We start from the raw sequence: 15,925 nt of genomic DNA, 5'->3' as shown, positions 1-15,925 counted from the left end.
TTGGAATCTTTCTCGACTGTTTCTCCGTTTCAACCTGTTAATCAGATCGTACGATACGTTTATCTCATTCCTCTCTTTTCCCTACCGAAACGACCGAATCTATCTTCTGCCCCCTTATTTTCATAAATTAAGAAAACTAAGAATTGTCTCCACGACTATCCTATTCCTGCGTTCTTCGCGCATCCTATCCATAAAAAGATGTTTCAGCCTCGTAATTTAGAGATTCGGAGAAGAAGGATTTATCATCCGTCATTCTCTAATTCGAAACGTTCGATCCAAACTTTTCGTTTGGCCACTAATTATGAAAAATGAACGTTACATATCTACTTGGAAACGCGGTGAATTTTTGTTTCTCTCTTTAATCGTTTCGATAGAAGATAGAGATACACCTTGATCGGTTTAACGCGCTGTTCCGACATGCCTTTCAGCTGCACGCTTTTCTACACTGGATACCGACTTTCTCAATGTCTCAATTACATTTGCTCGCTATTCTGCTTATTGTCTCTAACGAATCAAAGAACTAATCGATTCAAAGGCTGCCGTAGAAAAATTCATTTCCAGTAGAACGAGACGATCGTTTCGATCAAAATCTCCTCTTTTACCGGAGATGCTTCTCGATCGTTCTCGTCGACTATCCGACTTAATTTACTTTCGTTAATTGTTCGTTGTTGGCGAAGATAGTCGGTTCTCGGAAGATTCGACACACTCGACTATAAAGTTCAATTTCGGAAGATCTGGACGTTTAGCGCGTCGGTTGGAACATTTTGAGCGATCGCTTGGCGAAAACTTGAATCGAGTCCACTTTCCGGTTTCCTCGAAAATACCATACGTTGTACGATTAACTTTCCATCGATAAGTGGAACGGTGTAACCATTAGCATACTCGAACCATCTTTTTTTACCTTCGCATCCTTTCCTCCATGTCACTTTCACAACGGGCGACAGAATTTCGCGCAACACCGTCCTACCATGCTGTGTGTCGGGCACCGCGTCGTCCGGCGTTCGTACAGGGTTTCGTTCGATGCGTATGCCACTAGCGTGCATCGTAGCTGTAACGGTACCTCGTTACGTCATTTGCTCGCACCTGTCACGCCTCGGTCGAACAAAGGGTTGCACCACCGGTCGCCGCCGTCGCTAATAATAATAACAACCAAGCGAGAAAAAAATACGGGCCGAGGAGGAAGCCGCGCTGCTATTCGATATCTGATTTCCGTGACGAGGAAACTGGGACTTGCGCCTTCTCGTTTCCTTCGTGCCAGCGACGTATTCGGAGCACCGCGACGCGCGATGCCCAGGGCGACGCTCTGTCTCCGGACCTTGATCGCCTTAGATTCACCTTGTCGCCGACGTCTCCTTTATCGATCGCCGTATTTTTCGTTTCGTACGTTTCGCGTTCTACGCACAATTCTCCCATATACACGACTATCTTTATCCGAGCGTTGCGCTATCGCATACGCGCGCGTGTCTCGTTCAAGCTGCCGATTCAAGATGCATCTGGCGACGTAAAAACCTCTCGTCTATAACGTCATTTCTGATTTACCAACGGTCGCGATAAATCATTTACATAAATTCCTATACAGAGTGCCTATACAGAATTGCCTATACAGAGACATTTTTGTACAAGTGACGCGTTGGATCGCGTTAATTAAAAGGCAGCTGTCGTTACAATCTCGATTAGAATATTTTCCAAAAGCTTCGCGATCGCTGTCGTAATTCTAATCTCCAAGATCCGCTGTAGTTCGACTCGATCGATGATTTTCTATCTACGGTCGAATCTTTAGCCGCGCTATCGTCGTTAAGGAAATAATTCGCGATTAACTGGCAGAAACGGAACGGATTCTTCGATGTTTTTGAGATGTAGGTCGGTTTGCGACGGCCGTTGATGGAAAGAAAGAACGGTACGTTAAGATTTAACGACCAACGATGATAAATTCACGAAGATATCTCTCGGATCTGTTTGCAAGATGCAAGGCGAATCGCTCGACTGGCGAAAACGAGGGTAAAGGGGGCGCGTTACGGAACGTAGTTTGCCGAAATAATTGTGTAACGCTGTTTCTCCGACCAACGATCGCTCTTGGTCGCGTACTTTGATCTCGCTGGACGCGCCTTTTGATACGCTGTCCGTGAATCTGCAACGATTTCAAGGACGAACTGCTTATTCGAATCGTTGCTAATGGTTCGCGAGCTCGATCCCATTCGGTGTCATTTTCTCCGGTGTCTACGCATCGTATTTAGGACGTGAGACATAAACGACGCGTTCTCGACACGCGTGCATTCTCTCTCTTTCCCCCTCCCCCTCCCCCTCTTCGTTTCTCCGGATAAAAGATGCGCGAATCACCGGCACACGGTAATCGGAGAAAAGCTACTTGCAAAAAAATCTATTCTCGTTGCGGAAGAGAAGTCGATTCATTGTATTCGAAAGGACGATTTCCCCGATTTTTTGCTGCTAACAGACTCTCGAATAGTTCACACGTTTGTTCAAACAAAACGACCAACCTTTTTAACCGGATCTCGCAAAAATTGCAGCAAGTTCGTGAAATTCTTATCACGTTCGTTAGTCTCTTTGTTATAGGAATTGTTGGAAGCAATTAAAGAGTTTTGCCAACTTGCTTGATTTCATTATTCGTTTGTTCTTTGCGATGCAATTCCGCGAGAATCCGTGAGAATCCGTGAGAATCCGTGAGAATCCGTGAGAATCCATGAGACGATGATTATCCATCTTTCGCTGAAAAAAGTGATTAAGTCCGGAAAACGTATGTCCTCGTACGAAGAAAACTCGCTACTTTTAATAAAACGTTTGCTCGTTTAATCGATGGATTCGTAATCGATAATTTTCATTATGCGAGTCAGTGTTTCGAGCGGTTGTTTACCCGCAGGATGGCAACGAACACTGTTAATTTGCGACTTTTCGCAACTCGAGACACTTTTGACGGTTCTCCATATATTCGGAATGATATTTCGCGCGTTCAATGTTATCGGTAGCTTCTTCGACGTAGTTCTTAAACGATACGAATAATATTTAGCAGAGACACGTCGCATTCTTGTCGAGACACGAAAGAATCAAATTTTCTAATTACAAAGCTTCTCTTCGAGTCTTGGAGCTGTTATAAGCGTTTGGTTGTCAAGTGGTTCGCTAGATCTAAACTTTAATCGGAATCTTTCTACTCGAAAGAAGATGATTATCTTGCTGGAAATCAGGCATATACAATTTAACAGCGGTAACCTTCGTAAATTCAAAGGGGCTCGTTAAAATAATATAACCGGCGGCACGCGTAGATACATGGAGCAAACTATAGCAGAGATGGTAAACAGAGGGCAGAGACGCTAAGACGAAATGGGTCAAGATTTCGGTACGTGTCTACGTATGTAAATTTAAAATACGCGCAAAGACAGTCCCGCGGCAAGCAGGTAGGCCTGTCTCCGTCACTAAGCAGATAAAGATTTGGGTATCCGGAACGAAATTCTAGGATACCGCCTGCCTAACTTCACGATTTTCGATCAGCTACACCGGCGCCAAGCCGAAAGATTAATTTTTGGGGCCGCTTTCTCCTATTAGTTCACCTTTCTACCGGATCCCGATTCCAGTTTGCATCTGTGCTTGTCTCGCGTGTCTTCGCATAGATCTCGTTCTTCGCATAGATACCGACATCGATATCGCGTATGAAAAGATACTCGATATCGAGTTGCATAATACCAGAGTATTATTGTACGCCTACTATAAAGAACTTTTCAAATTCTATCGTACGTATTGTATAAAATGCCTTTGAAATTTCATTGCCAGTAACGAGACGAAACGAAACAGTTAGAGAGGCGAGAAGACGAAATTCTTGAAAAGGATACGATCGCGATATCTGATTGAAACAGCGGTCCGTGGACTTTTAAAAAGATCCAAGTTTGCGTTTCGTACGATTCGAATCGTTGTAACAATTTTAACGAATAGGAGGGATACTTTTGCGCGAATTAAGAGAAGCCGCGGTTAGAAAGGGCAAAGGAACGCAATCTGACCGAATAAAATGGAGGAATGTAGGTAAAAATAGAAGCAGAATATCGTGGTATTCGTTAGGTAAAATCGTGCTATATAGAAATATAATTCCTGGTCTTTTTTTTCCAAGCGCTGTTATAACGCGTTATGAAATTTGCGAAGGGAAAATTTATAAAATGTTGTACTATTTTCTTTCGTTTGGTTTTCGTTTGCATTCCGATACTTTCCTATCCGTGAGTTGCTTTCATTTTTCTTCTTCGAACGTTTCTACGGACAAAATGTACGAAATATTAAAATAAGTACGATATTAAAGTAAGTCGAGGATTTGTCGCGTTACAAAAGTGTCGTATGGTAAAAGGTTGTGTCTCAGCTACGCTGAAATAATCCACTCTGTGAATCTTTTTATAAAAGAAATAATAAACGAATTATACGTACAACGTTCGATGAAAAACTAATAGATATACTTTCTATTCAATTTTGGGATAACGGTGTTACTATCGTGATTGGCTTTTTGATCAATTTTTATGTTCCATTTGAATGCAAATACGTGGAATCGATTTCTTGCAGCGAAATTCGATATCCAATTTTTATAACACCGTTATCGAACGTATACGCATCGCATTGTACGTTCGACGGTATTTAAGATATTTTCGTCGAACATTTATCGTACTTTCGATACATAGCAAAATTTAATAAAAACGAAGACAATTTATTTTACAAACAAGAGCTAAACGTTCTTTGGCAACGAAATTTTTCTATTACTCGTCTAATACGCTCTAATATTTCGTTAGTGATCGCTTTACTAAAGCCCTTGGAACGCCACCTTCGTATGCGATTTATTATTAAAGTATGGCGGTTGCGTTGCATTCACTCGCACTTTCACGTATTATCTATCGTTCAGCGTTATCCCTACGCACAACCACTACCATAGGCCACTTCCGGATGGTTTGGTTCAGTAGCATGCGGGTGAGAAATGTGGGTCAGGCCGCTGCTTGCTTTTCTAGTCTGGTTCTTATCGGTCGCGGTGTTACGCAAATTCAGGTTTACGACGCGATTTCGAGAAGCGAAAAGGAAAGTGTGCCGAGTTTAACTTAAGGGCGGACGTTTCGTCGTATCTTTTCCAGGGCTTGTACGTTAACCGCTCGTCTCGCAAAAGTCAGATCGATTCGTCTCGCGTACCACGTTACGAACACAGTCAGTTTATCGACTTGGTGATCTCTCGTATCCGCGAAAGTGGAGCGTTTTATAATATGCACGGCTCCGTGCTACCATCGCCACTTGCCACGCTGTAATTAATAGATACACGATAATTATGCAAATTGCCCGCTTCTTGTTGTACGATACTATGGCGAATCGAAATGTACTGAAAACTTTGATACGTTTTAGAAGCTTATTTACACCTTCGCGTTTAACCGTATTTGGAGCGATACCTTTCGTTTAAGAACTATTCGGTATAAGAAATATTCGTAAATTTTCTTCTTTTCTTTCTTTTTTTTTGCCGTTAAATTTGTTCGACTTAGAATCGGCCATATTAGACACATTCGCGTTCAATTTCCATGTTTGTAATTCTCGAATTATTAAGTATAGAGAGTTTCGTTGCAAGTTCCAATACGAAGGCAGTCCTAGGTAAAAATCTCAGTGACAATAAACGAGTTGTCGTTATCGCTAATAATTGGATAAGCGCATAACGTGGAAACGAAAAAATGAAAAAAAGGCTAGCATTACTAAACTGTAATAGATGATCGTCGATATCAAAGTTCCGGCAAGGTTACTTTTAACTTGAAATATTTTTAACTAACTGGATGCTTTTATTTGTCGTTCGCTTATTTTCCAATAAGTTTTATTCGTGATTGTACGATAAGTTTAAATGAAAAAATAGTGTCAATTTTCGTCTTTCATCGAAACTTGTGTCTCGCGTTTATATCTTTTGGTCAACGGAGGAAAAATCGTAGAACGTTGAGACGTCGTCTCGTAGAAGGGTGATGCGGTCACCGATTCGGATCTTTCTTTCGCTAGCGATTTATCGAAATTGTTTCGATGGTTGAGACACTTTCGTCGTAATTGATTCGTTGATTCCGTGGCACGATTCGAGTCACGATCGGCGTACGTTTCACCTATGCGACAGATAACCGAAATATTTTTCAGAGATTTCTCTGTCTCGGCTTTTTGTCCACCAGCGAACCGACACCGCGATATCGTCGCGGATAGCGGTGCTCGTCTGCATCGTTCGTTGTTCTATTACGTGTTCTCTCGTAAACGAGTTTCTTCGTAAAATAGCGCTTCGCGAGCGATGTTGCGTTACAGGATTCCAGACGCGATACGTTCGGCGAATGTTAAATTCGCTGAATCGAAATTTAAATAACAGGCGATAGCTTAACGGATGTGATCGAAGCGTATAATATTGGCTAGAAAACGAGTCTTTAGAAAGCTCGACCGATAGATGGTAAAAAATGGTAAGCACGAGGAAAATACGTTCGATATACGTATCGAGAGAATTGTATTTATAGGACGATCTGACAGATGTGGTCGATCGACGACAGAAATAAATCGAATACGTACTTTCGTTACTTTACGGTGGTACGCGTAGCGAGTAATCCGAGGCACGTTCCACGAAAGGAAGATGTTTCTATAATTCCGCGAATTTAACGTTTTCCTCTTGAAGTGAAAATCTATAAGAAGAAAAAGAAAGAGGAGAAGAAAGAGGAAGAGAAACAGAAAAAGAGAAAGAAAAAGAAAAAAGAAAAGTTCGCTCTTCCCGTTTTGTCGATTCGGTTCGTCGAGCGTGGCGTTTTATTTACGATATCTAGCAGCGGGGCAACTCGAACCAAAGAGAGCTCGTTAAAAGCGTTGGAAACGTTGCCTCCGTTCGGAGAAGAACAACGACCACCGAAATAAACGCGGCTCTCTCCTCCCCATTGGCCGTTTAATGACTCTCGCGCCTCGCTCCGGCTATCTTTCACCTGTGCCCGAGCAACGTTGCACGCTCGAGCGGAGAGATAAAGGAGAAGGCGGTGGGAAGAGGAAAAGAGAGATGGCGAACAAAGAGGGAAAGAGAAATTGCGTATAGGGGGAAATAGAGAGAAAGACGGAGGGGCGACGGCGAAAGAAAGAGAGAAGGACGCGAAAGGAGGAATAAGAAGGAATGGAAACGGTGGCAGAGAGCGGCGTTTCGCGGTAGGGTAGGGGAGTAGCAGCGAGCGGAGGACGGTTGGGCCTGTTTGGGACTTTGCTTACGTAGAAGGCGGAAGAAGCCGGAGGAGGGGCGAGTGTACAGCGCGGACGATCGAGATCGTGAGTAGGTCAGTGGGACGTGGCTCGTGGCGGAGACGAGCGTGGCTCGCACCTTCAGTCAGTCCCCGTCGGCCAAGGTAACCACCTCTGGGACCGTGCAGTCGCGTCACACAGAGCCACAAGTTCCCTTTTTCTTTAAACGGGAAAAGGAAGCACGCTCGCGCACTCCGCCCCGATGACGAACAATCGACGAGCGTGAATTATCACTCGGGGTTATCGCTTCGTGTGTACCCCTTGGAAGGCGTGCTGGGATCGCGCGGAACGACGATCAGCTTCTTTCCGAAGGACATCGGTGGATCTCGAACGCGATAGACCATAGGCCGGTGTTTCTCTGCGAAGAAACCAAGGATTCGAGAGAGAGAGAGAGAGAGAGAGAAAGAGAGAGAGAGAGAGAGGTGCTTCGATCGATATTTTTCTCCTTCGATTCGTTCTTGTTCACTGGCTGTTCGTCGAGCAAATCGTTTTTCATCTTATCCGCAGGAGAAAGAACGCAGATATTTGTCCGGTATTTTTCTCTCATCTTTTCCTCGCGCTTTTCACCATCCGTCGTACTATTTCGCTCGAAGTTTTTGGTACTTTTTGATCGCACGGACTCGCGATCCTCGTTCCCTTTGATCTCTTCTCCCGTTCGAAGTACAAGTTTTCTCGTTTTCTCGCGTTCCGTCTTTGAACTCTTTCCCTTGTCTCCGCGCTACCCACGGAATTTAATTTTTCTCCTATTTTGTGTTCCTCCTCTTTCTCTCCAACTCCCTTTAAACTTCGTTTCCTCGCCAATTCCGACAGAGATAAAGCAGACTTTAAATCTCGCGGAATTGAATTTTCCGACGATGCAGGGCTGCGACTTTTTCTTTGACCGCGTCATCCCGAACGAGCTTTTAATTAAGAAGCTCGGCTTTCGTAGAGTGCGGTTTAGACGCTCGTTGCGCAACGTCCTTTGTTTAAACTCCGGACGGTAAACGTGCTACTTGTGCATCCGACTGACGATAAATGCCACGAATCTCTTTTATCCGGTATATTTCCGATCCTCTCGCATTCGATGCTCGCATTCGATGCTCGCATTCCACTTACACGAACGGGGTGGCAACGACGAATAATCCAGATGCTTCGAATCGTCATAGAGTGGATCGACGTAAGCGTTTACGAATTGAAATATCGCGCGACCTACGTAAGATCCGAGTGTTCGATCGATCCGACATCGACGGTCGATTGGAATCAGCTGTTTAACCGTGGACGCATTTATAGCAGCCTTTGTTTTGCTTTTTATTGCAGAGAGGACACTCGCATGATGGAGAGGACGTGGCGGAGTATACGAAAATCGACTTTAATCTTGTTGCTGCCTTTGCTTTTAGCTGTGAGTACAATTTACGATTTATTCGACGATTAGATACGGTCTTGTCGTCCGACTCGTTCGTCTCTTTAACCCGTTCCCGTACTTTAGCGAGTCAGACTCGCGACGAAGATTTTGGCCCGAACACGAATATCGCCAGTCTGACTCGCGACCAGATACTTGGGCCAAACGTAAACGTAACAAGCAGAGCTCGCGGACTGTTTTTTTTTTTTTGCCCGTTTACTAGCATCAGTCTGGTCTGTTTAGCGCGCGTCGATGTTTACCGCTTGGGCCCGAGTTTCGTCGAACTAAATGCCACGGGAAGGGATTAAGAACGCGTTCGGAGGCTTCTCTACGCGCGTCTGTACGCGTGTCTGCAAGTGGAAACGCGATGCCTTATGAATCGGTATTACGAGTATTACAAGGGCAAAATACGACGCGATTCCGCGTATAAACCCTAATGGTTAAATCGTCTTCGTAATCCACGCGAAACGTTAGAGTCGCAGATAAGTTTCTCAAACTACAGAGTAACAGTAATTTTTACCACCATACGGAGAAGACTGTTGTTCTTATCGGAAATTAAGATGTCGATCCTCGTCAAAATTTGATAGATACGAAGTTATGGCAAGACGATTCAACCAGCGATTACAGGAATCTCAAAATTTTCAACCGATCTTTCGCTTTCGTCTTTTAACGAACGTCGTTTAATTAAATCATACTCCGAGGCGACAATCATCCTCGATATTATCATCACCGATTTCGTGTCTTAACGACCGACTGTTCGTAATGCTTGTTCGTAAGCGCAGGTTACATCGTTACACGAACGATCGATTCGTGCGTTATTACGATCGGTATTGCTACTTGCCAACCTTTGATTTACCGTCGAACGAACGAGATTAACGTCGCGGTTAGCGACTGTTCCCCTCGTTTAGAACGGATGCGACGTCGCGGTGTCGCAACGACGATGCCGAGCGTCGGTCACGCTTCGCGATTCGGTTATATATGTTTTTTAATCGTGCAATGCGCACGGGCGTACGATTCCGCTAGGATATCGCAACTGTCGCGTGTTGCGATCTCGCGTCGGTGACGCTGTGCGATTCATTCGTAGTCGATCCCGCTACGACATCGTCGCCGAACACGCGATATCGCGCGTCATTTTCCAAATCGCAAAACGATCCTTTTCGAGTGTCGACGTCATAGCGGAAAACATATCCGGAATCGCGAGAAAAGAACGTATATCTTGTACAGGTTTGTCGCAACGTAAACGGACTCGGCGATCTACTCGTAAGGATAATAACGTGGCTGAAACGCGATGTCGCCGCGACTGCAGGATCAAAGATTCAGATCGGACCGTTAACGATTTCCATCGGCGTTAAAAAACGCGCAATGTCCTTCGGATAGGATGAAAAAAAGCGATCGTGCTTGATCGATGCCTAAACGTTCGCCGGTTGGACCGGTATTCGCGGGACGCGCATGCTGGCCGAGAAACAACGCGACGTTGATGCTTAAGGGGAATGAAGGTTGCCGCGGGCTCTTCTCGCGCTATGTATCGTCGTCGTTCGGTGCCGATCGTTTCGAGGTAAAAGCCTGAATGGAAACGGTTACCACGTTGAACAGTCTGAAACGGTCGAGTACGAGTGTGCCACGCGCGACTTAATATCTCCACGCTAAAACTGCCCCCATCTTTCATCTTTACTATACATCTTAATATGTACGTAGTGGGATCAGGGTTGAAGCGATATGACGGAAATAAATAAATATACGCGATTCTAACTGCGGATATTTACGTAAAATCGTATTCTTATGCAATCTAGGCGGACAATGAAATCGTGTTTCGCTTAGAAACATTGCTCTAGGGTTTTTGTACAAGTAGATGAAGTTTTACGCGCATAAATTTCACGCAATTTCTTAGCAAAAATTATTTCAATTAACGAACAGAAAGGTAACGACGTGTCGTACAAAGCATGCGTACGTCAATAAGAAATTTTTCTTTGAAACGAATGGAAAGCAATTATTTCAGAAATAGAACATTACGAATAGGTAAATAAGTTCTTCGAACAACGCATAAACGAATAAACGAATAAACGAATAAACGAACGAGAAATCGATTATCGTAAGAAATTGAAAGGAAAGTTTATTCGAATAACGCGCGGCATTTGCTGCGATCGAATGGTGTCTCGCGTGTCGAGCTATTTACAGGAATTACAGGTGCGCGATTTTAAACAAATGGAACCGAAGCGATAAATTCGTTTCAAACGCTTTCCGTCCAGTTAGGATAACTCGTTGAATTCAAAAGTCGATCCAGTTAGCTGTGTCGTATGTATGGAGATTTGGAGGAAAGTTGGACGAGTTTTATCGGTTTTATCGTTTAATCCGAATGCCAATCGATATTTCACGGATGCGTGTATCTTTTTAGTTGCTGCATGAAAAACCGCGAAGGGTGGAATAAAAGGGAACGCGTGGTCTACACATCGCGTTTGCATATTGCGCTACTACAAGCGGATTATAACCTACGAATGTTGGCTCTGTGCGTAGATCCGTGTCGTTTTTCCACCTTCCTATAATTATGTTCGGATAAACGCGATCAGTTTGTCCAGGTGTATGTAATACTTTGCCGAATAAACATTTAAATTTGCGTTAATCGGACAAAATGTATTCGTCGATCGATGCGAATTAACGAGAGCTTGCAACCATGATGTTGAATTTCATCGATGCAAATGTTTTTAACGAAAACGGATAAAAGATATTCCGAGTAAGCAATTAGCGAGACTTATCGTCATTAATTTCATTTCATTCGTTCGATGGATATTTCATTCCGCTTTGTTATTTGCTTGTTAAAAATGTAGCCGCTGGGAGGACGAGTAGTGGGATTAAAGCGAAGTTTTTGTTAGGAATAAATTGCATTCTACGTAATTAATACATTTATTTTTGTAACAGTTGCAAATTGGTTTCGTACTAGTTTGTGCGATAACGTTTAACGGAAGCATAACATTATATGAAACCGGTATTGCGTTGGTTACAGTTGTTTCATTCTATTTTAATATAAAGTTTCCAACTCGAAGCTGCGATTTTTATCGGTCGTTTTTGTCTGCCATTAAGCGCTATGCGATATATCGTAGGAAGAGAGTCGAACATAACATAAATAATTCGCGGAACGGAAGATCAAAAAGCAGCTCGATATATCACGATCAAGTAAGTCGATAAGCACTTTGAAAGCGCCAAGTTCAAAACGTTCCTGACAGTCTCGTTTATTAGAGAAAACGTTACTCGATCGACGATACGATCGTACAGATCTTTTAATACGAATCGCAACAGTACGTATCACGAAACTCGTAAAAATATAAGAAAAAGGTCTATCTTTGCACGGATTATAAACGTAACGCTACACGGTAAACGAGACTTCCATGCAAGTTCTAGGCCTTTGGTTATTTCCATCAAAAAATACGAATCTGCATAAAGATGTCACGAACGTTGTCGTAGACAACGATAGTAAAACGTTGCGTTCCTCGAAGAGAAATAAAATTCAAATAAAATTGATTTAACAGGTTTTCGTATAATCCGAACGATAATGAAAAACAACGTATACACATTGCTTATCCGACGTTATAAATAATAGTTTGCAATTTTATTCTAATCTTGGAATAATTGGACGTATAATCAACGAGTAATCGTACAAATGACAATGGGGCTGTCTCCGTTAGCTCGTCCTGCGTAATTTTCACGAATCGATCCGATGAAATTTTACGAGTAAATTTTAGAAATTCCGAAGATTACGTAATTCGAAAGAAGAAGGAACGACGCTCGAAAACGCGAGAGGAAGGAGATGAATGAAAACGGCTAGGTGCAACAGTTAGCTGTTCGCAGGTACGTACACGATGTACCCGCGGACACCACTACGGTGTAGTCGATGTTAACTATACGGTCGAGCAGCCGAAGCGAAGATAGTAGGTCGTCGCGCCGGACGCGATGCCCTCTTTCGACTATACTCTCTAGACGATGCTCCTTCTTCCTCGCTCGCTCTTCGCCGTGTTCCCTCGATCTCTGTTTTACATCCCCCCCCTGTGCTCCTTTCCCTCTTTCCCTCTTTCCCTCTTTTCCTCTTTCCCTCTTTCCCTCTTTCCCTCTTTCTCTATCAAGAGGAACGACGATTCGCGAGACGATACGTAGCAGGTCAGACTCTAGTCGAGTTCCAGCCGAGGATCGACTTCTTTTCCATTGGCAGCTTTCTTTCCTGAGAAATGTCTCGCTCTGTCCTCGCGTCGTCTCGTTTTCGACTCGTCTCGTCTTCTATTCGTCTCGTCTCGCTTCGGCTGTTGTACGCCTTTTAACGCGAAACGATCGCGCGCGTCTTGTTCGATCGCAACGGTAGCTTCTTTCCTATCGTCGAAAAAGTTCGAACGGAGGCGTTTTGTTGATGTCTTTTGTCAAGTATTTGGAAAGATCGTGGTTTGCGCCAAACGAGAAACGAAATTTAGATAGTTGTCCTGGAAGGTACGATTAGGGTGAAGTCAAGTTTACACCATATGCGTCGCTCGCACGCAAATATAGTTACATAATTGGACTTTTAAGATTTTAGGGGAGGTACGTTTGCGGCATACGAATTTCTTTCCTCTAATACGTGTTAACGTTCAGGGACGATGTTTCATCGTATTTACGTTGTCGAAAGTTTGCTTTGGCAAACGCAAGCCGTGCTGCCTATTCCGGGCAAGTTGCTTCGAGCTTCTTTATCGAAAACGCTTCGATAACACCGAAGCGAGATCACCTGTTAAGAACGTGCGATCGATGTTTCTGCTCTCTTCATTACGCGGTTAAGACGATGCAATTAATTGCTCTGCTAAGGGACATATTAAGTTTGTTAAAACTAGTTTCTTCTAAACTAGCCCTTAATCCCAATTATCGATTACATATTTTTCATAGATAAATTTGTTTTTTCATTAACTGATAATATCTTATAGTTAAATATATTGCATTTTATAATTAAATGTCGCGTGATTCCGTTAAATTATCAAATTAGCGCTTTAAATATAATTACAAAATATTTCGAAGAGTAAAAAATAAGTATGCAGGATACTTTGGCTAGAAAGGGCGGTATAACGAATAATTTCATTTTGCAACGTTGCTGGTAAAGAATCGAGAGAGAATCCTTTTTCGAAGTACATAATCGGCTTGAAATTGAACATTTTTGATTATAAGTACACCTTACGGCTGCTCATTTGTCACGAAATCTTTATCTCGCGATCACTAGACTTACGTTTGGTACAAAGCGATCTTGTTACGTTGCTGCTAAACGGTTTAAACGCGGGAGTAGCAGAATTACGAATACCGTTGTATTTGAAATAAAGTTGCCGATGCAATCGTAGTTAAACAGTTACACGAAGGCTGCATACTACGGTTGGGGGATTAAAAAAACTACGTGAATTATCGTTCGCGTGAATTATAACGTTACACGTTTCGTCCAAAGTGAAAAATTCGCGTCACGTACCTGCTCGATACTTCTTTACGTTGCATATTTTAGAGCCAACGTTAAACCACTATCCTTACCCGTAAAATATCATCGAACGGTACGTCGCGTCCTTTAAATCGCTTAAGGAATTTGGCGCGATGAAATACGCCTAAAATCCGACTCGCGACGGCGAGCTGCGCGAGACGCGTCGCGGACGAAATTACGTTAGACCGAAATATGTTGCAGAATTAATGTAAATGGGCCGCATTTTCATTCAACCAGTCAGATACGGCAGTTAGAAAAAAAAGTCTTTTCACGATGGTTTGTGGAAAAATGAGAAAAAGCCAATTCGTGGGCCAGCGTGCTCCGAAGATTGCTGGACGTTGGTTGTTTGGTAGGAGCGAAGGCTGCACGACCGATGACCAGTCGCGACTAACGCACGAAACTAACCCATCTCGCTAATAATTCGTCGTAGAAACGGGGGATCCCGGCTTCTGGAAATTAGCGGCTGCGGTTCACCAAACTGGCATTTATCTTAGCTTCTAACGCGTTTAATTGCATTCCTTGCCGGTAGCTCGTACCGTCCCAAGCACAGAAATGAAACCGAAGGCTCGCACGTGCGTTTATAAATAAAAAATATCGCTCTAGTTTTTATCGCTCTCCAAGATGCAATAAAAATCTCCGTGTTTGCTATCGACGTTTCGACGATTATGATCTGACATATATTATATAGAGGATGTATATGCATATCGTGAAACGAGTGGACATACGCTTAAGAAGCGAAATCGCTAGAAGATGCGAAGGAAAGAAAGAAAAGAAAAAATGTTTACCGTAAACGCGTGTCCGGTGTAGCGATGTTTTTGAGTTTTATAATCGCTTCAGTGACTTTATAGGAATCGATCAACGTGAATTTTGCGTGGATCGAGCTAACGCTCGCTGCGAAGTAAACGCGCGTAACGCATATACATTATTAAATTATTAAATTTGTAAACGTAACGTTGAAATCGTTCAACGTGTTGGTGTCGAAAGTATGGAAAGTATTTAGTTATGAAAGCCTTTTGGTTCTGAGATTTGGAGATCGTTTAGTGGCAAAATAAAAAATTAATAAAAAAATAAGTTCACGGAATAACAAAGAAATGGGTAAAAACTGGACAAAGTAATTACTTCAATTTCCACTAGTAACGTTACAAATATAGTATAGTTAATCGTTATCCGATGCGTTTGTCGTACTGTTTCACGTTGAATGGTTTAATTATACGAAGCAAATTGATCGCTACTACGGACAAATTGGAAATTTAAAAAATTATACTTCTAATCGACAAGTCTGAAAATTAGTAACATGGACGAATAGAATGGCAGGAAAACGTACGTTGATATAGGAGGTACGACTACATCGAAAGTGTTTTATGGTCGTGTAGTCGAAGAAGAGTGAAATCATTTAGTGCGACTTTCACAGCTGTTAGCGAACCGCTATTGATAAAGGCTGATGAATAGGGAAAAGAACATTAACATTCTTCTTCTTTGTGGTCGTTTGAAACGTGTAATCTTGCGGGTGACCGCGAGCTGCGATACACCGTACTTGTTTCACGTTTCACGAACCTGCACCTCCCCAGCTAGCGTAATCGAACATCATCCGCGTGATTCTCGATCGCTTTAAACATCTCAATAGCGATGCCTAGCATTCGCCTTTTTCTTAAATAATAACTATTATTCGAATTCTTGACCACAAATATCTTTTAAGAGCAAATAATTTTATGTTAATGAAAAATAAAAATGTCGAATTGGAATATTTTTATAATATTACTTTCTTCTTCTAGAAACGATATCGGTAAGAATTACGTGGTGAAATTAAAGAAGAAAGAGAGAGTAAAAGTAAGAGTAAA

General features: G+C 42.8%; 1 protein-coding gene across 11 annotated transcripts in view; it reads left to right on the top strand.

Annotated features, from left to right (window-relative positions):
• dyl (transmembrane protein dusky-like) overlaps positions 1-15,925 on the top strand; it is a 63,752-nt gene that overhangs the window by 35,107 nt on the left and 12,720 nt on the right. For all 11 annotated transcript variants that reach the window (XM_069110667.1, XM_069110666.1, XM_069110665.1 and 8 more), the window contains one exon: positions 8,542-8,623. In XM_069110667.1, the coding sequence (XP_068966768.1) occupies positions 8,555-8,623 (69 nt within the window). In that variant the 5' untranslated portion in view covers positions 8,542-8,554. The remainder of the gene's footprint in view (positions 1-8,541; positions 8,624-15,925) is intronic.

This window comes from Bombus flavifrons, chromosome 4, assembly GCF_040668555.2.
Source record: "Bombus flavifrons isolate JBK064 chromosome 4, iyBomFlav1_principal, whole genome shotgun sequence".
In the NCBI taxonomy this organism is placed as follows: Eukaryota; Metazoa; Arthropoda; class Insecta; order Hymenoptera; family Apidae; genus Bombus; species Bombus flavifrons.
This window is presented reverse-complemented; position numbering and strand designations above follow the sequence as displayed.